Source organism: Musa acuminata, unplaced genomic scaffold, assembly GCF_036884655.1.
Source record: "Musa acuminata AAA Group cultivar baxijiao unplaced genomic scaffold, Cavendish_Baxijiao_AAA HiC_scaffold_1089, whole genome shotgun sequence".
In the NCBI taxonomy this organism is placed as follows: domain Eukaryota; kingdom Viridiplantae; phylum Streptophyta; class Magnoliopsida; order Zingiberales; family Musaceae; genus Musa; species Musa acuminata.
The window spans coordinates 1-19,796 of record NW_027021303.1 but is presented as its reverse complement, the minus strand read 5'-3'; the positions used below and the strand labels follow the sequence as shown (position 1 = coordinate 19,796).

General features: G+C 38.8%; 4 protein-coding genes across 4 annotated transcripts; 3 read left to right on the top strand and 1 right to left on the bottom strand.

Annotated features, from left to right (window-relative positions):
- Positions 1–1,336: 1,336 nt before the first annotated feature.
- Positions 1,337–4,300, top strand: LOC135666391 (IQ domain-containing protein IQM2-like). The gene is made up of 9 exons (XM_065177951.1): positions 1,337–1,781; positions 1,865–1,979; positions 2,071–2,136; positions 2,216–2,304; positions 2,382–2,472; positions 2,551–2,697; positions 2,789–2,881; positions 2,967–3,068; positions 3,161–4,300. The coding sequence occupies exons 1-9, from the start codon at positions 1,366–1,368 to the stop codon at positions 3,737–3,739; spliced, it is 1,698 nt and encodes a 565-aa protein (XP_065034023.1). The 5' UTR covers positions 1,337–1,365; the 3' UTR covers positions 3,740–4,300.
- A 331-nt stretch (positions 4,301–4,631) lies between these two features.
- LOC135666394 (GTP-binding nuclear protein Ran-3-like) lies at positions 4,632–8,228 on the top strand. Its single transcript, XM_065177954.1, has 8 exons — positions 4,632–4,778; positions 4,873–4,942; positions 5,472–5,528; positions 5,611–5,728; positions 6,732–6,821; positions 6,916–7,095; positions 7,175–7,252; positions 7,877–8,228. The coding sequence occupies exons 1-8, from the start codon at positions 4,776–4,778 to the stop codon at positions 7,944–7,946; spliced, it is 666 nt and encodes a 221-aa protein (XP_065034026.1). The 5' UTR covers positions 4,632–4,775; the 3' UTR covers positions 7,947–8,228.
- A 1,645-nt stretch (positions 8,229–9,873) lies between these two features.
- On the top strand, positions 9,874–15,211 carry LOC135666389 (uncharacterized). The gene is made up of 9 exons (XM_065177949.1): positions 9,874–10,080; positions 10,169–10,286; positions 13,904–13,940; positions 14,052–14,121; positions 14,199–14,303; positions 14,394–14,544; positions 14,649–14,731; positions 14,832–14,925; positions 15,005–15,211. Exons 1-9 carry the CDS (start codon positions 10,008–10,010, stop codon positions 15,090–15,092), a joined length of 819 nt encoding a protein of 272 aa, XP_065034021.1. The 5' UTR covers positions 9,874–10,007; the 3' UTR covers positions 15,093–15,211.
- A 519-nt stretch (positions 15,212–15,730) lies between these two features.
- LOC135666390 (uncharacterized) lies at positions 15,731–19,629 on the bottom strand. The gene is made up of 5 exons (XM_065177950.1): positions 18,332–19,629; positions 17,759–17,841; positions 16,785–16,896; positions 16,357–16,431; positions 15,731–16,287 (listed from the first exon to the last, which is right to left on the bottom strand). Exons 1-5 carry the CDS (start codon positions 18,530–18,532, stop codon positions 16,108–16,110), a joined length of 651 nt encoding a protein of 216 aa, XP_065034022.1. The 5' UTR covers positions 18,533–19,629; the 3' UTR covers positions 15,731–16,107.
- Positions 19,630–19,796: the final 167 nt, after the last annotated feature.

The following is a 19,796-nucleotide window of genomic DNA, read 5'->3' as shown; positions in this document are numbered from 1 at the left end:
CGACTTGAGCACCGATACACGAACGCTGTGTACTTCTCTCGCCGAGAACTCACTGTCCCAATAAACAAAAGGAAGACCAGCTCGGATCGGTCGATGCCGGAGACCATATGATACAGACGTCTTCGACGGAAAAGCGACATCATACAATTGATAAATGCTGGTGGTGTATCTTATGTTCTGCCTTCGTCCAATGGACGTCCGACAAGCCGGCACACACGCTTTTATCTACGTCCATGGACGCCCCATCTCCCGCGCTTTGAGTTCCACGGCGAAGGTGAGAGCCACCTTCCTTCGTGTCGGTCGCATGGCCGTCTTATGCTCCAACACTGGGCCATGCGGTGTGGGAGGACAGTTGGACGTGACGGTGGTGCAGTTGATGCCTCCATTTTTATTGAGCTCCCTCTGTCTCGTGCGTGCCTAAACAATGTGCGAAGCGGGTCAGAGAGACACGTAAATGGCTGAGCAGGCGAGTTGGCTCGGAGGTGTCATATCATATCAGGACAACGGTTTCAGCCGCGGTTGACTTAGTGCCCCCTTAGATGTTTGAATTCATGACGGTGAGACACAATATTTTGGGGAGGAAAACTACCTCAAGCAAACTGCGGGCTAAATAATTCATATGAATTGCCTCAAAATATCCATGCATGTTGCGATCGTTCGCCCTCCTCCCTTACTCGAGATCGAGTCAAAAAAGTAGAGTGAGAAGAGTCAACCTTAGAAAAAGTCATCAGCTTTTCTCCGTCCTCGAAACAAACAAAACAAGTGCGTCCACCACGGTTGGATTCTTGGTACATGTGACTGGAGCTATGGATTTCTTCCAGGTCATCCCACCGTCACCTCCCTTGCCTATATAAGCATGTCACCTCAAATTCCATCGCTCTGTGTTCTTGGTTCTCTCTCTCTCTCTCTCTCTCTATATGTATATATACCAAGCTTTTGTGGGCTTCCCGCAGGCAGAAGAGGCAAAGGTGTGGTTGCCGTACATGTTCTGTTGTTTCAAGTAATTTTTTTGTTTTTAGCAGGACTTGTACTCCTTCATCGTTTCTCTTGTTCCTGAATCCAAATCCTTATCTTTTGGATCTGAGATTTACCGATTGCAAGCTGATGTTTTTATTGATTCGGTTCTTCCGCTCATTTTCTTAAGTGGAGTTTCTAAGTCTAATTATAAATGAAGGAGATGTCTTTTCTCTTGTGACTTCATTGATCTACAGGAGCTTCACTCATGTACATCTACTTATTTGACTCATTCTTTGTTGAAATTAGTTTGAACTTTCATCGATCTACGGTGATCTTGACCGGATGTGTCTTTCAATCATTGCTTTGCAGGAAGAAAATTGATAGGTAATTACTCTGTTCCAACTCGACATGCCAATATCATTTTCGTTCCCAGAAGTTGATGATGATGCCAAGGATGAAAGCTCAAAAGCAATTCTCAATGACAATGTGAGGCCAGCCCAGAGGTCTTTGAGCTTCAAGGGTCGAGATGCCAATCCTTCCACGGTCAAAACTCTGCAGCCGGGCAAGTTAGTAGTCAAAGGATCCCTGAGCTTCAACAACACAAGGCAGATGCGCCCTTACCACTTTGAAACGACGATCTCGCTAGTGAATCCTACCACCGAAGACGACAACTCGAAAAGTTCAAATGAGCCTGCAGTTTCAAGGTTTACTGTTTTGAAGGACAGGCCGAAGCATGAAGCTGCTGTGAAGTTGCAGAAAGTCTACAAAAGCTTTCGTACAAGAAGGCAGCTTGCAGATTGTGCTGTCATCGTAGAGCAGCAATGGTATGACATATAGCATACGTATCTGATCTTCTTTTAGCTCAGACAACTAATATGTTTTCCTTTTCCCTACTTGCTTTAACTAGGTGGAAATTGATAGACTTTGCACTGCTCAAGCTGAGTTCTGTGTCGTTTTTCGACATTGAGAAACAAGAATCAGCTGTTTCTCGATGGTCGAGAGCAAGAACCAGAGCTGCCAAGGTAAATTGCTTCTCTCTGCAATCAAACTACCAATGCCGTGACTGTCTTCCGATCGTGTGATGTCGAGCATTCATCCATGCTTGATTTGCAGGTTGGCAAGGGGTTATCAAAGGACCAAAAAGCTCAAAAACTTGCCTTGCAACATTGGCTAGAAGCGGTAAGTCTGGTAGATCCAAGATTCATATCTCTCTCCAATCTCTATTTGTCATATTTGTCGGTTTATTGGCAATCAACAGATTGATCCTCGACATCGCTATGGTCACAATCTCCATTTCTACTATGACTATTGGCTCCACAGTGAAAGCAGGCAGCCCTTCTTCTACTGGTACGTTTGCAGAGTCCCGTTTTCTTGATGGCTTCTAATAATAGCTCATCGAGAAGTCACCATTTCTGACTCGTCAGGCTTGACGTGGGAGAAGGAAAGGAGACAGATCTTGAATCAAAGTGCACGAGATTAAAGCTTCAGCAGCAGTGCATAAAGTATCTTGGACCCGTAAGCACTATAAATGCTTCTTCCATGAAATTTATACGGAATGTAGCATATGAAACAAAATCTTGTGATACATTTCAGAGAGAAAGAGAGGCTTATGAAGTTGTAGTCAAGGATGGGAAGTTCATTTACAAGCCGAGCAGTGTACTTCTGCACACTTCTGAGGTTCCCAAAGATTCAAAGTGGATCTTTGTTTTAAGCACATCAAAGAATCTATACGTTGGTCAGGTAAACATCCTCATCCTTCCAGACTATACCAAAAGATTAAATTTTGCTGTCTTTTTGAACAGCCTAATGTATCATCTATTCGCTACTGCAGAAGAAAAGAGGCACATTTCAGCATTCTAGTTTTCTCGCTGGAGGAGCTACGTCTGCTGCAGGAAGATTAGTAGTGGAGAATGGGGTTCTTAAGGTACGAAGATGATTCGGTAGGACGATTTGAACTTTGTTGAAGTCATATCTGTCTACGAGTATGCTCATTTCATAGCATTTGGCAGGCCTTGTGGCCTCACAGTGGGCACTACCAACCCACAGAAGAGAATTTCAAGGAGTTCATGAGCTTTCTTCAAGAAATCGGCATCGATCTAACTGATGTTAGGGTGAGCACATCACTCGTCGATCACAGTGAGATTGTTCCCTTTTAAGATTCCAGTATGATACCTTGGAACCACATCTTTTCGCATTTCTACAGAGAAGTCCCACCGAAGGCGATGATTTGCCCTGGAGAGGTCACAGAAGCAGCTATTCCGACATAAACTTGCCTGATGACATCACCATCGACCCTCAACCTGAAGAACAATTGTCTCATGCATCTACTGGAGAGATAAGCAACGATGCAAGAACCGGCTCTTCGAATGACGACCTGCAGCGCAAGGGAGTCCTCAGGGACACCGAAGAAGAAGCAGGCGAGGAGACAAATAACCCGAGAGAGTCAAAGAGTATCAGTTCGGAGGAAGAAAAACCTGAAGGATGCGAACGAGACTTCTCTGACGCCTTACAACAAAAGGAGGAAGAAACATCCATACCGTCGGAGCTGATCCTTCGAAGGATCAACTCAAAGAAAGGGCTGACGTCCTGTCAGCTGGGGAAGCAGCTATCTTTCAAGTGGGCAACCGGGACAGGGCCGCGGATCGCCTGCGTGAGGGACTATCCATCCGAGATTCAGTGCCGTGCTCTCGAACAAGTAAAATTGTCGCCACGAACTGCTGCGACTTCTAGATTTGCCTCTCCTCGGACTACAGCCAGCCAAAGCCCAAAGATGTCAAACTGAGCGGTTGACCTCACTGGGTGATAAAGCGTATTCATTTCCTACGCATCGTAGAGAAATTGTTTATTCAAACTGTATCGACTTTTGATGGATCATCAGAAGCCAAAAAACCATACGTTTATAAAGATGCTGCTTCCGTGTGAATTGACAGCTGGTGGGTTGATACAATGAGAATTCAAGAAAAGAGCCCCGGTAGGTGTTACAATAGGCCGTGAGATCGTCCGCCGCCGCTGGCGAAGCGTGAGAGATTAGGAGGAAGGGAAGGAGTGGCTCAGCGGGGACCGTCTCCTCGCCTCCGCCTGTCTACGCCGCCGCTCGGCTGTAAGCCACGTATCGCCGTCGATATCCAGATCTGTTTAATCGGGGGCTCTTATGGGGTCCACCGGGAGCTGTCTCAGCCACTGCAGGGCACAGGGGAACGAAGAACCTTCCGTGATGGGAGAGCGCGCTTGGTTCTGGCACGAATCTTAAATCCGTCAATAAGTTATTTACTCTTTCGTGAATCTCGAAGAACCGCGGACGCGGATCACACCGAACGTACAAAAGAGGATCCGAAACCCTCCCCTTCAGAAACAATGGCCTCAAGCACGAATCGTATGTCAGTGAATCAAGTTATTCGTGAATCTCAAAAATCGGCTAACGTGGATCACATCCAACGCAGAACAGTTCGGTAACTCGCCCTGGAAACAAGTTAAGATCTGTACATTGAGAACGAGTTAAGATTCGTGTTCGACCGCAACCGCCGTGATCACATGTGACCCATTTTTTGAAATCATCGAGGTAAACGCACGTTCCGTGGAAAAGGAAAGAGAAGACAAGAAGAGGCGGACGTGTGTCGCTCCGATTAAATACTTTTTCATCAAAGCGGCGCGATCAAAGAATCTGACGGCCGAGAGAGTCGCGTTCAAATGAAGCCGAATGGGGTGGGAAACGGAAATCTGTGAACCGTTTAGGGTTTGGCGTCGCTGTTGAAATTTATATACGTCCGTTCTCCACATTTCGCTTTCGTTCTCGTACTTCCCCTTTTAGAAGTGTTCTTATGGTGGGTTTCAGATCCGTTTCCTCTGTTATTCTTCTATTAGCTGGAGACCTGTGGGGTATATGTTTGCCTTTCTGATCTCTGCTATCATTTTCAGGCATTGCCGAACCAGCAAACTGTCGATTACCCCAGCTTTAAACTCGTTCTCGTTGGTGATGGAGGAACTGGTGCAATTTCCTGTTCTTTGTCTCCTTTTATATATTTAACCCTTTGACTTTTGATTTATTGAGCACAAATGAGTTTCTTTGTACTTATTCTCATTGCTAGAACTGATGGTCTTTCTGCTTTAATCAATCGCATAGACATATCGGAACAAATTTGGCGTGTTCTTTTTTTAAATATTTTTATGCATGAAATTCCTGATTTTTTTTTGTCTTTTTCGAGCGACGTGGCTGGAATTTATTGTTAATCCTGTTGTTATCAATGCCTGTTAAATTTGATGTATTTTTTGGTATTCGCTATTAGTTAATCACTGTGCATAACATTGATCAGATTATAAACTGGGACTTGAGAATTGGCAGGAATCTATCTCTCCCATTTGTTATAGTAATGCAACAAATAAACGTTCTTTTTGATTCATAGTCTTCGCTTCCCTTAACAGTGATCTTAAAATCTTGCATCTTTCTGAAAGAAGAAATTAATTCTTATATCTCTGCTTTTGCACTTAATCCTATGCTTTGCTTATGCTGTGCACAGGGAAAACTACCTTTGTGAAGAGGCATCTTACTGGTGAATTCGAGAAGAAGTATGAGCGTGAGTATCATGGCAAATCTTCAGACATTTCTTATTTGTTTTGGTTGCTGATTATGTATAAAATTGTCTTGGATTTTTTTAGCTACCATTGGTGTTGAGGTCCATCCGTTGGATTTCTTTACAAACTGTGGGAAGATCAGATTCTATTGCTGGGACACAGCTGGCCAAGAGAAATTTGGTGGTCTCAGGGATGGATACTAGTATGTCGTGGGCCCTTCTATTTTTAGTTTGATCGTAATGTGTTCACGGATGTGCTTTCTAGTCAATAGATGTATTGCACCTGTTGCTGTTTCTATTTTCTAAATGACAGATCTTATGGTATTTCTTTTATTAGTTAGCCCACTTTGAATGCTAAATTACTTCCTAATCTGTTAACTTAGCCCACATTGTACCCAATTCAGGTTCATTAGCTGATACAAAGACTTATCTGTTGCTTATCTGACTATTTGGAAACTCAGTTATTTGTGCTAGATAGTTATAATGTGTGTTTTGGAGAAACATCATTTTCTTCAACTTTTTGTGGACTCCTTTCTTCTATAATCTATTTCAGATGGAGGAAAAATAAATTGTTAATGTAGAACTTTAAAGATTAATGAATAGGTACCATGATTTTGAGAAGGCAATAGTTGGGCATTCAAGTTACCCTGTGTCTTCGTCTATAAATAGTCAAGAATAAGAAGAGAATTTTTGCATGAGAAGAAGGCTAATTACATTTGAAACTACATAGATGTTACATTGTAACAACTTAAAATGCGGCACTTGGTCTTGTTTATTTGGACGTGATTGCAAAATTATTTGAGATCTCTTACATTATTGCTCTTGTGCAATCCAGATTAGTAGATGCATTGGAAATATGAATGTTTTGAATTTGTTATGGGAATTGATCATAATGCTAAGGATCATAAGTGGTCAAATAGAACTAAATATGTTGTAATACAAGCTACAATGTGAATAACCAATGAGATAGAGCAGAAAATGTTGTGATGCAATATTTTATGGGTGTCTGACTAGTAAGTTTTTGGATTATGGAAACTGTGTCCTCTCATTTAAGATGATGTATTGTGGTGTGGCAAGGTTGCTATGGAAACTGTGTCGTCACCTTTTGGCTGCCAATATGATTAGTCACATTAATGATTTGCAGTAATTGTTATTGCATGGATTATTTTTGTCTTTATTTGACTGCTACAATTCATTTGTCGACAGCATTCATGGTCAATGTGCTATTATCATGTTCGATGTCACCGCCAGGTTAACATACAAAAATGTCCCGACATGGCACCGGGATCTATGCAGGTCTTTTGACAAGACACTTTGAACTAAATGAGCACAAAATTCTCGTCACTTACAATTTAAAATGTGTAACTATCCTATTTGTCTCAAAAACCAGGGTCTGTGAGAATATTCCTATTGTTCTCTGTGGAAACAAGGTTGATGTGAAGAACAGGCAGGTTAAAGCAAAGCAAGTTACATTCCACAGGAAGAAGAACCTTCAATATTATGAGATTTCGGCAAAGAGCAATTACAACTTTGAGAAGCCCTTCCTTTATCTTGCTAGAAAACTTGCTGGGTAAATGCATGTTATTATGATGTAAGGATTACATTGAGATATCTCTATAAGGTAAAACTGATGACAAATTCATTTGCAGGGACCAAAACCTTCACTTTGTCGAATCACCTGCTCTTGCGCCTCCAGAAGTCCAGATTGACCTTGCCGCACAGCAACAGTAAGTGCAGTTGATTATTTTATTATGACTCAAATCACTTTTTGAAATCTTAATTACATGTTTATCGGATTTGTTACTGGTTGTCACTTTCTGGATATGAGTCAGTCACATATATTCGTTCACATATCTGAAAGAGGCACTTACCGAGATGACCATTTTAATGCATGTTGTACTTTTGATCAACGATGAGATGAATTTCTGTCATTAAATTGTTTATCTGAGTACAATTTGTATTGAGCATTCTAAAATGCTTTGTAGTTGTCGTAACTTTAAATTGCATATATAATTGCCTAAAAATTGTTAAGATCTATTTTATACCATATCTTACATATAGTCAAATGACCTTATCCTTGTGTAGTATATGATTACTGTTTGTCTTTTTTTACCTAATCATCAATCTTATTAATGTATGCATATCATGACCCATATCCAATGCCGTTAACTCTGTCACCTTATCACCGAGAACTGCCTTTAACATCTAAGCCAATTTTCAGCACTTAGGTATTCATAGCAAGTTCAAGTCCCCACTGTGTCCATCTCTTCCTTATGCCACTTGACAATGAAGCTATTGAATGTATATGATAACATGGATCATCCATCTAACTTGCTATTTGTTTGTTCCAGACATGAAGCGGAGTTGGCTGCAGCTGCTGCCCAACCTCTTCCTGATGACGATGATGATTTATTAATTTGACTAGAAGATCCTACTCAAAAACCTTTATGCTGTGAGCAGTCCTTGTCTTGAATCATTTTGAGTTATTTTAACCAGCCGCTTTTGAACTTGATTGATGAATTCGATTGATGAATTCAACAATCTTACATTTGATGTGGAGCAGATTGATTAGTCTCGTGCTAAGCGATCCATTTCTTTGATTGCTGAAATGGCCAGTGTCAATTGTGCTGGCGGATTACAATCTCATGTTTATGCGTACGAAACGCTTCTCCTAATGTTTGATTTGCGTGCATCATTATTTAATATTCGTGTTGTTAATAAGATTGACATCTTTGAGATCGGTGCACAGAACGAAGTCTTCACCTATATATATATATATATATATATATATATATATATATATATATATATATATATATATATATATATATATACTTGGTTCGAGCACCGTTTGCATCAAGGTGCGTCTCTCCGTTCCCGGGATAGGTGATAGCTCGCTCTCGTTCACTGGATGACGATTTTCGGGTTGAGGTGCTCGTGGTTCGGGGGTGATCGCTTTTCTATAAAAAAGGTTTTCGTTGGGTGATTCCCGACTTTGACCCCTCCGACGAGCAAGTCAGTTGTGAGTGGAATTATTTTTTCTCCCTTGGGCCAGATGTCAGTCAGTTGTACGTGGGTTCGTGGTGGACGTGTCAAATAGTGTCTTGGTACGGATTCTGACTTGTCGTGTCTTGGAGGCTACGTCGTCTCGGGATTCCCGGGACGAGACGTGCTGAGCAACGTTTTGGTACGGATTCTGATCTGACGTATGGTATCGGCTGTGACGTGTCTTGAACAAAAAATGTCTTTATCAAGTATAATCCTGAAATTTAAGATTATAAAGATATTGATTTTAAAAATCTTAAAATATTTGTTAATCCCAATAATTAGATAATTTACGTCACGTAATTACTTATGACAGCAGATATCTGAACAGTTATATATAACAGGAGATATCTGAACTGTTATATATAAACGTGAATTAGGGCACCCGATCACCAGTAGCATTAATCGTCTTGGTCTGGTCGGGTTAACATAATGGAGAACCCATCGGTATTCTGATAAGATGCTGCTTCTGGATGGGGGCATCTCTCGCTCTTTTGTTGCGTCAGTAGCCAACGGAAGCCCGGCGGATGGCTTGCGCATCGCTCACACCCTAAACAGAGCATCGGTCATTTCCATGGTAGTACATAAAGCCTACTGCACAGTGGTCGGTAGCTCACGCAGAGAAGCTGCTGCAGCTTCCTTTTCCCTCATCTTCCAAGACAAGACATGGATTCTACCTTTCACGCAAGGAAATTAATACAGAAGAGACAGAGGAGGAACATATTCCGAGCCCAGCATAAATTGCTCAACACTAGCAGCCGAACCATGGTTTGACTTCTGCACCCCTGTTTTGATTGGAGGTTCTCTAAACGTTCGATTAAAAAGGAACTCTAAAAGTGAAGATCCTTTGCTAGAAAAAAAAATTCCCAAAATGAGAACTTTTCTCACGATCGTTTTATCTCGAGACAAGTGTTTGCGACGCGATGATAAGATAATCCTTGGATACTACTCTTGTAGGAAACACGAGCAATGGAAGGGCGACTCTATCTATGGGTTATCTTATACGAGAAGATATTATGCTGGGGCTGCTGCTGCTGCTGCTACTACTGATTCACCCCTCCACTTCGTCTCAGAAGCATTGATTCTCACGAGCAAATCCGCAGCATTACTACTTCCTTTTCTCCGTCCCGAGTTCGTATCGTATTGGCTCGTGCGAGAGAGCCGATGGTCTGCCCGTCTAGAGATTCTCTGCTTGCAAGAAAGAAAGCTTCAGTGCCTTTTCTGCTATGCTCGTTCTACCTTTCCCACTTGGGTGCTGCTTGTCCCTCTTTCTACGCCGATCTATAGGCCTTTCCAAAAGAACAGCTCCGTAGCCGTGAGCCGCCCTGTGGTGGGATGCGGATTCCTGGTTTCCTCTACCATTCCACTAGCCACCAGTAGTTGCTATAAATACGGGTCAATGGAGTGGTTCTTCTTCACCGCAGGCGAGCCTGTTGCATGCAACATCACCAGCGCTCCCCGCACAGGACGGTGATCCAAATGTACCGCGGCGGCAGCTCGTACGCCTCCGGTTAGCCTTCGTCCCCTATGCTTTGTCTCGCTCCACAGCCTCGTCCGTGTTCTCTTCCACGTGCATAACGCATGCAAATCGAATGCAGGTTCGAGGAGTGCGACCAGGAGGCATGTCGACTACGGGAGGACTTACGTTGCCTGGCCGAAGGGCAGACATCGGGCCACCATCGTCTGGCTTCACGGTTTAGGAGACAATGGCGCAAGGTACGTGCCGCAGCTCTCCTTTTGGCCGCATCTAATACAAATTAGAAGGTACTTAGGGGACGCAGGCATATAGAACATGATTTGATTTGATGATTTGATTCAGTTCTTAGATTATATGAATGTGTCTAATTAAATAAAATATATTATGAATATGATTAGATTTTAATTACGATGAAAGTTTTATTTAAAAGGTATGCATCATAAATTTAGAACAGTTATTAATTTATTTCAATTTTTGACATTAAAATTTTTTACATAATAATATCATATCATGGTTTTTTTAGATATCTTTGATAGCAATATTATTCAACGAGAATGGTATTAATCCTCTATAAATAATTTTGGATGAATAGTTTAACATTATATAAACATTTTAAAATATTATTTTATTATAATAGCACTTCATTGTATTCTTATAAATATCTATATATTTTTTGGATTATAAATGGTTTGAGCAAATACAATTTACTTTTGAAAATGACGTGAAACAAATAATTTAGATGACTAATTGGAAAAACTATAAAAGACTCGGTCATGATAATTGCTAATGATATTTAGACTTCGTTAAAATCTATAAATAATGTGTTAAAATATTTTTAATAATTATGTTAAATTTATTAATAATTCATTAGTTGACATATTAATGAAATAATCGATTAAAATTCAGAGAAATTCAAATTTATATTTTCAATATGGCTAACAAAGCTATAGATTTAAGAATATTAAGCATGAGTGTTGAGTTCTTTCTCATAAAATTTATTTTTGCATATGTTTCTTTTTAGTTTGACTCATTTAAAATTTATTATAATAAAATTAAGAGTCAGTTAAACTTTAATAAGTTGACTAGTATATGTTTTTAGAAAGAACTAAGATTAAAGTAGGAAAAACTCATAATATTTTGAGTACTACTCAAGAGTGGTTAACAATATAAGAAATTTGAAGCATAAATTATCTGAGTTTATAAATATTATATAAATTTATAAAAAAAATTCTTCATAGTAAAGAACTATTTCTGCAGAAAGAAAGATTATACGAAGAAAAACTATAAGGTTTCGTTTAAAATAGAATTGTATAAATTTGACCTTTGTATGTTTCAAATCAATACATAAATCTTTTTGTAAGACTTAGTAAATTGATTATAATGCTTTAACATATGTTACCAATAATAAAGATTCATTTTAATATAAAAATTTAAAAAAAATAAATTATTTATCATTATAAGAAAATATCTTTAAACGAAAGTGATCTAAAGACTTTATTTGATGAATCTTGAGGATATAACTATATAATCTTTTAAGATATAACTATATATATTTAATTAATGTAATGTGTTAATAAAACTCTACGGTTTTATCTAAGAATATATATATATATATATATATATATATATATATATATATAATTATTTAATCCCTAATCAGCTAAGACTAGGATTTCTAGCAAAGGAAATAAATAAAAATAACAATCCTTAATTGGCTACATTAAAGGAGTCCAGCCATAATTAGGATAAAATAAATAGAAAAATAAAGATTAATATCAAATCTCTAAAATTAATGACTCCTACCTCTCCAATATAGTCTTGTCCTCGAGGCTAAGCGACAATAAATTTTAAAAATTTCTCCTACAATACTTTGTAAGACTTCCAAGTGGTATCTTCAATCGGTAATTTAGCCCATTGAACAAGCATATGAATATAACAATATCTATGATGTATCATAACACATTAATCAATAAAATAATATATTATTATATTATTAATAAAAAAATTAATTTTATGATATACTTTGAGGTCACTAATCAATTTTTATAATTATGAAATTTTATCTCAGGATTTGGTATGATCAAACTCAATTATCAAGTCGCTGAAGGTACTTTATGATATATCGTAGTAGTTTCTTATCTAAGAATGATAAGTATTATTGTAGCTTTAATGGTATAAAGACTTGATATTTATAGAAATAAGTCTAGAAATAACTAATATTAATTAATAACTTGAGTTCTTCTATATTGACTGCTAAATTCACTTAAGATTTACCGTCTAATGTGTTTGAAGGAACATGTTCTTATGATTGAGTTTGTGAGTAACCCATAAAAGATATGATGATGCATGCTTGAGTAGATATTATAATTGGCATTATCGCTTATCTACTTAAAGTTATTTATTTTTATTATTTTATTCATATTTATGTATATATATTATAGTTGAATTTGATGATATGATTGTTTTAATAAAATAAATTATCGTTTAGACTATATTAGGAAGTGTCAATTGTGTTCTGGTACATAGAAAGAAGTATAACATTGATGACATATAACCGTAATAACTTGTATTACTAGTCATAATTAATATAGTATTATTATATTTATTGAACTTATTAGCTTGTTTTTTTTTAATTCTCACACGTATAATTAATTTTTAAAATTTAGAATCCAATTAAGTAAAATTATTTTTTAAAAAAAATATTTTATTTATTTTTAATTTTGAATCTTTTTGTATCTTATCAATTAATAGACTAATTGGGAGAATATTAGATTATGTGATCCTATCTAATTAGATAAAATATATTATGGATCTAATTAGATTCTAATCACGGTTATCGACCAATAGAAAAAAGTCCAATTATTATAAGATTATGACCTTAATTTGAGGGATACTCTTAATTGCTTTTTCTAGCTATTCTGCTCTCACTTATAATAAGATAAGACCTTTTTAGGGATTATATACACAAAAATTAAATATGCGAATATGTAGATAAGTGGATATGTGATATTATCGAGGGATTACAGATCTTCTTTAATCTCTCCTTAGTGAATGAGAGATTATAAATCTTCTTTCATATCCCTTTTGTTCTAATTCAATTATTTAACGGTCGTGTGAATATTAAAAAAAAAAAAGAGAATACAAATCTAGTTCTCATCTATTTTACTATAAATTTCAGATTTAACAATTGTGTGCTTAGATATTCTAAACATCATATAAAAGGTACGTATCATAAATTTAAATTTATTATTATTTAATTTTAAAATTTAATATTAAAATTTCTTATATAATAAAAATATATCATGATTTTTCTGCTTACACTTTTCCTTTACATATTTTTAGTATTGTTTTACCTATATCGTCTTTGTATTCTTATAATCGAATCATGAGTGGAGAATGTCAATCCACTATTAGCGGGTGTGGGGAATAAATCTTTCTTTAGCCCCCGTCGAATCCATGCAAAATTCCAACATCATTTCTTTAGCCCTCGTCGACCTAATAAAACAAATCCACCGTCCCTCTCTCTCTCTCTCTCTCTCTTATTTGGGGTTTATGACAGTCGTGAGTCAGAAGTAGTATAGGATGCTGATCGCTGTAATTAATCATTGTGATTCTTTGGGATGGTGCTGCTTTTCGATCGACGTTGTCGTCTTGAAGGTAACGCTCTGTTTCATGGCTAAAGTATTCTTGTCAGGCCATCGTGCTCATAGATTCGGTGGAATAACAATTCATCTGCTAGTATTGCAACCGAGTGTCGATGTTAAGCCATCGTCCTCATAGTTCTTAATGCAGTTCTTATGCAAACAACAATTCGGTGGTACGCATGAATTCACCTTCTTCTTCTGCTCTTGTTCAGCTGGTACCAGCTCCTGGAAACCCTTCCTCTGCCAAACGTAAGAGGTTATCCTTGTTGGGTTTTTAATGTATTTACCTCACTTGCTTACTAGTAATTTGGCACTTGTGTGAGAAATAGCTAATTCGAGCATGAACATGTGGCATTGCAGATCAAGTGGATATGTCCTACTGCTCCTACCCGACCTGTGTCTCTTTTTGGTGGATTTCCATGCGCAGCATGTAACTCTCGATGATCTGCTTACCATCACTCCGTCTTGACTGATCTTATATGACCTCCTCTGTTGTGTTCCACGCAGGGTTCGACATTGCGGACCCTTCACAGGATGGTCCTGATGACGCCGATGGATTGGAAGCTTCAGCAGCACATATCGCAAATCTTTTGTCGTCTGAGCCAGCTGATGGTATAGCTTTTGATGTTAGCATCGTTGTACTGCTGGTTAAGTATACTGACTCGACTGGGATTGATTCCTCCCTCCCTCCGATCGGTGCAGTAAAACTTGGAATCGGTGGGTTCAGTATGGGTGCCGCGACTGCCTTGTATTCTGCTTCTTGCTTCGCACATGGAAGATACGGAAATGGAGGCCGATATCCCATAAACCTCAGTGCAGTCGTTGGTCTCAGCGGCTGGCTTCCCTGTTCCAGGTCGGTTCCATCGCGAGTCAACGCAATCCTTGGATCTATTTCTTCTTTATTATTGCTGTGCGTGAATCGGAGGCATAAGAGTACTTGGTCGTTCTTTCATCCAGGAGCTTGAAGACCAAGGTGGAAAGCTCACAGGAAGCTGCAAGGCGAGCTGCCTCCTTGCCACTTTTGCTGTGTCATGGAACAGGTACCGTACGTAGCATTTAGCTCGTCGAGATTGTTGGATTTTTGATTTGATCCAAGGAGCGTTGAGCTTCTCTGTTTTGTTCTTGCGCTGGTTATGGCAGGGGATGGAGTGGTTCCCTATAAACAGGGAGAAAGGTCTGCGGAGACGTTAAGGATGTCGGGGTTTCGAAATCTCACGTTTGAAGCCTACAATGGGTATGTTTCTGCTGCAGTTTCTCGACCTTAGGCCAACTATCTTGCTTTACTCAGATAGCAGCGACTCGGAACAATGCAGACTCGAGCATTATACGATTCCGGAGGAAATGGATGCCGTCTGCAAGTGGATCACCGCGAGGCTGCAGCTCGATGGGTCTCGCGCTTGACTCCGGAGATGCTGTGTTTGTGTTGTGATCGCATCGAGGCGTCGATGGAAGTGCATCTCAATAGTATATGTATGCGCTCCGGTACTTTTTCGCGACGACGTGTCCGTAGTGCCTGTGCTGTGCTGTGAGAGCTGCGTTTGTATTGTGATAGATTTGTTTCCCTATTTATCTGTCTTCCTATGAATGAATAGTTTGGTTGCATTGTGTGGTAGAGGGCAGAGTTATCCTACGCTTTTCGTATTGCTGTGGTTTCCATATGCTTGTGCTACGTAGATCTCTGATTAGATGATCAGAGTTTCAACGTGAAACTGCAAGCTAATAAATTTTGCTGACGCCGTTAGGACCTTCTGATTGTTATGTACAAAAGTTCGACGTAATGTAAAGTTCAATATAAAAAAGATCGTCGCGGGTGTTTGGCAGATGAAAAGACATTAATCGGAGGCAATGGCTTTGGTGGGAGAGAGAGAGATGCAGGTGTCAACAGAGAATGGAGGTTATCTACCAATGGTCATGCAGTGCTATGTTCAGGCATGACAAGTCATGAAGAAAAAGAAGAATACTCGACATATTATTCCCACAAGTAGCCTGCCTTTCTGAGAAATCTATCATCGATACTGGGCCATATTTAGAGCAAAACGTGAATTCTCCAACATTTCAACCCATTCAACGTATTAGATTGCCAATAAAGTTTACATAAAGACTAGTGAAGAATCAAGTTACAGGCCGCTACTTGTTTGGACAAACATGTAGCAAATTTTTATGATTATAATCTTGCTGTAGGCGACAAGCTTTAATAAAGCGGCTTCCTCAAAGTTTCTCGGCATCGATCTAAACGGGCGAATTTTCAGCAGACCGACAGATTTGAAGTCTTGCATGTTGGGCTGTGGGAACAAACAGGATTTTGTTTCACCCCCCTGCATTTGCCACTAAAGCTTTCAGTCTATCTCAAGTTAGGCCATAAGTGAAAAAGATGACGAGTTGGGTTGACTATGCATGAAACTATAGACTTCACTCCCTAATGGCCACCATCATCATCACTCATGACATCACTCAAATCAGAACCATGAGCATCAGTGACATCGCTGAGTCCTTCACTGCCTTCATCAGTCTCCATTGCGTCTTCAGATTCTTCACTATCACTGTTCTCATATATAATGGGTTGGTCTGCCCCTCCATCATCAGCTTCATCAGCAATCTGTTATTGGAATTGTGAATTTTATTCGGGCCAATTACAATACCTTAGCTGGAAAACCAAACAACTTACCCTAGGAAACAGGTGATCTAAACAGGATGATAGCTGCAAAGCTGCTCCAAATGTTGAAATCCTTGAATCAATTAGCTGTAAGAGTAACATAATCAGTAATTGCACATGCAAAAAAAGAAAAAATAATGCACATTAAACTAGCACAAGTATTTTTCAGCTGTTTTAGATGGAGCTCAGTGTCAGAATGCCAATGCCCACCATCACAACAGGCAAAACCCTACTGCAGAGAGAAGATTAAGCTGATGAAAAGGCTATGATCAGATCTGACACCATAGAATTTTCATTTAAGAGTTGGTCTGGAAGTGACTAGAGGTAGTAACCGGAAAACCTACCTATCTAATCTCAGTCTTGGATAGCCGGAAGAGGGTCAAGAGCTATAACATTATAATCTCGTGTACTGGATGAGGTAGTAAAGAATTCATGATTACCTGGTATAAAGAATTGAGAATGCGGATGGATGATTCCTGTGACATTATACTGCTTGCTTGTTGGCAAAGCAAGATTCTTATCCACGGAAGTGCACAAACCAATACAGCACCCCTGTGACAGGAGACAAAGCAAGATTAAGGGAAGTACGCATTTCATAATGCCAGACAAACACAAGCCAGAATCTTTCAGAAATTCCATTCATTCTACCCACCAGTATCGAATCCACTAAAGAAAACATTAAAAATCAATAAGTTTTAGATGTAGTATGCGCTATCGAAAAAGATTGACAACTTAATAATCATCTAGAGAAGTTTTATACGAAAAACCATTCTGTGAGCCTTTGTGCCTATTAGCAGAAAAGTATCATATAGGTGAGAACCATTGAAAGGGAAAGAGAGATTAAGTGAACATCTTTTATAATGATTTGAATTTTTTTAACCTCTTATGGAATATGGTATCAGATGTGCCTTCTACAAAAAAAGCTAGGATAGCAAGTTCTATCGATTCCAATTTTCCCAAGTGACGTGCAAAATGTAAAACGAGGTAGTAGTAATAAGACAAAACTTAGGTCCATTTAATTACCAAGAAAAGACTTGACAGCAACATCCAATGCCTCATCAAATTTTTTCACAAAGATGCTGAGAGATCCTAAAGTATGTTGACAAAAGTCAGGACATATCCTCGGATGGTGCAAGAAATGAAAAAGTTCAACTGCTGAGTCTTTTAGACCATATCAAAAGATGAAAGAAAATACAAGTGAAATATAATATTTCAAAAAACCCACTTAACCTCTTCCATTTCACATTACGTATTTCTTCTTAGTCGAATATGTCAGTTGGTTTGGTGCTAGAGAAAAAATGTTGTATCAGTTGGTCGATTAATGATTTTAGTTAGAATCTAACAGCACAAGATCTCAGTTGGACAACTGTATCAATATTTGGAGACAACAATCTTTAAGGAATAACAAATCTACCTTGACTCGGCCATGAATAGAAGGCATTTCAGAAGCTTGACAACATTAGCTGGATTCAGGAGCGCTATTGACTTTGCAATAACCTGCAAGTAGGTACCATATTGAGAAAACCATAAGACCAAATCAGAAGAAAATGGGTGTATTCAAGAAACTGATGGTGGTATATATGTCAATAAAATGGGGACAGTGTTATGATACCTTGATGTTAAAAACACATCTAGACATTCTCAACCCAAGGATATCAAGACTAGTAGAATAAGAATGGTTGTGTAGAACTCGGAGGAAAACCTATTCTAAAAGTACACAGAGAAGTCAAGAGAAAATCCTTCAACAATTCAAATTCTGAGTTGAGTCCAACATCACTTCTATCTTTTACAACTCAAAAAGACCAAATTCAGGACTTTCCACCATCCGACACAGCTTATCAAAATTTGACAGTTAAGATAGCATAAAGTTTGAAAACCCAGGTTTAGACTACAAAAATGCTGATATGCTGTTGACTACACAAATGATCAGCAGAAGGTGAGTGGCTACTAAATGAACAGGTAATAATGAAAACAAAATAAAACAAACCTTTTCATCCCTTGTATATAAACAGTCCAATAGTAATGCCTGATCTTCAGCATGTAGGGCTTGCCTCAACAAAATATGCAATGAATCTGCCCTTGGGAGCTCAACAGTGACAGCTGGCTCTGGTATAGCTCTGGTATCTAATCTCTCATCATTAAGCATGCCTAAGCTTGAAAGCTTTTCCTCCATGGTAGGTTCATCCATGTTAAATTCTCTATCCTGCTTATGTTTTATCTCTGCAAGTACACACACATGAACGACCAAATCAGACAGTGGATTAGGTAACTGCTACGAGCAAAATTTTACAAGATTACGAGAGTGAGAAAGTAAAATGGCTTCCTGAAATAATTAGATCAAAAGAACTATCCAAATCACTACAAATGAGCATACCACCATGACTACGCAATTTCATGATGCCACATTAAAGGTTCAGTGTCCAATATCCACAGAGGAAAATTTAACTTTCCAACACCAAAGGGAGGTTTAGTTGTGAACATTTCTTAATTTCATAAAGATAAAGAAAAAAGGTAGTCTCTAAACTAAAGAGTGAAAAACCATTAGGCTTGTTACTCGGATGCATGGGGCACGCACATGTGCAACAACAGAGATCAACTCTGTGATGTTCAACAGCAATTCATGCTCGAATAACCAATGAATGCCAATGGAAATGGAAAGCCTGACTGATGGAGAATATGAAATCACAGATAAAAATCTAGAAAGCATGGTTGTGATACAAAAATAAGAGGTGAAATAAAACTTAACATGAGTGTAAAGATACTTTCCACATATGCAGAGGACAATCAAATTAAAATGGTTCTACTAACAACAAGATTTCCACTATCCAACTTAGAGAGCAGGAGAGAGAGAAGGTGGAAAAGGGGAGGGCAAATGAGCAAGAGAGGTCTTTTTAGTGTCATCGGCAACAGCTACATTGGCAGCAACCCAGACTACAGGGGGAGGAGGCAAGGTTGGCAGTGAAAGGATAGGTTTCTGCGAAACAGGTTTCAAAGGGATTGATCAAACAACACATCTTGAGCAGGTGACCTTGGAGAAACCATGGGTCACTAAGTTGGACATGATCGAACAATACATCTCAATAAAAATGATGAAAAATTACAATAAAAACTTCAAATTCTAAGAATTATAAGTTGTATTTGATCTCAAAGTCTGGAGGCCGATCCTTTTAGGCTATCCCATTTATCTTAAAGGTCCCCGTCAATGACTGACCATTACAAGGATGAAGAGGAGCTTTTAAATATATTGGACCAAAAAGAAGAGCATGTACAACTAATGCTCATCCCGGCAGCACATATATCTAAAACACACGGAGGTGGTTTCAAATTCTTTTGGGATCCTTTGATGTCTTAGATCAGCTAGCAAGTTGTTTCAACACGCATCAAGCTTTTCCCAGGTACATGGATGCGCTCCAAGTTTCATTCTCCCTGACGCAGGCCTTCCGATAAGGTTT

What these genes read in the sequence shown, in the direction of transcription:
- LOC135666391 (XM_065177951.1), top strand. Translation starts at nt 1,366, where the DNA reads ATGCCAATATCATTTTCGTTCCCAGAAGTTGATGATGATGCCAAGGAT. An exon ending in CAAGAACCAGAGCTGCCAAG is followed by an intron (nt 1,980 to 2,070) that starts GTAAATTGCTTC and finishes CTTGATTTGCAG; the next exon opens with GTTGGCAAGGGGTTATCAAA. An exon ending in GCATAAAGTATCTTGGACCC is followed by an intron (nt 2,473 to 2,550) that starts GTAAGCACTATA and finishes GATACATTTCAG; the next exon opens with AGAGAAAGAGAGGCTTATGA.
- LOC135666394 (XM_065177954.1), top strand. An exon ending in ATTCGAGAAGAAGTATGAGC is followed by an intron (nt 5,529 to 5,610) that starts GTGAGTATCATG and finishes GGATTTTTTTAG; the next exon opens with CTACCATTGGTGTTGAGGTC. An exon ending in TGGCACCGGGATCTATGCAG is followed by an intron (nt 6,822 to 6,915) that starts GTCTTTTGACAA and finishes CTCAAAAACCAG; the next exon opens with GGTCTGTGAGAATATTCCTA.
- LOC135666389 (XM_065177949.1), top strand. Translation starts at nt 10,008, where the DNA reads ATGCAACATCACCAGCGCTCCCCGCACAGGACGGTGATCCAAATGTAC. An exon ending in TTAGGAGACAATGGCGCAAG is followed by an intron (nt 10,287 to 13,903) that starts GTACGTGCCGCA and finishes GCTCTTGTTCAG; the next exon opens with CTGGTACCAGCTCCTGGAAA. An exon ending in TTTGCTGTGTCATGGAACAG is followed by an intron (nt 14,732 to 14,831) that starts GTACCGTACGTA and finishes TGGTTATGGCAG; the next exon opens with GGGATGGAGTGGTTCCCTAT.
- LOC135666390 (XM_065177950.1), bottom strand. Translation starts at nt 18,532, where the DNA reads ATGGATGAACCTACCATGGAGGAAAAGCTTTCAAGCTTAGGCATGCTT. An exon ending in TATATACAAGGGATGAAAAG is followed by an intron (nt 17,842 to 18,331) that starts GTTTGTTTTATT and finishes ACCTACTTGCAG; the next exon opens with GTTATTGCAAAGTCAATAGC. An exon ending in TAGATCACCTGTTTCCTAGG is followed by an intron (nt 16,288 to 16,356) that starts GTAAGTTGTTTG and finishes TTCCAATAACAG; the next exon opens with ATTGCTGATGAAGCTGATGA.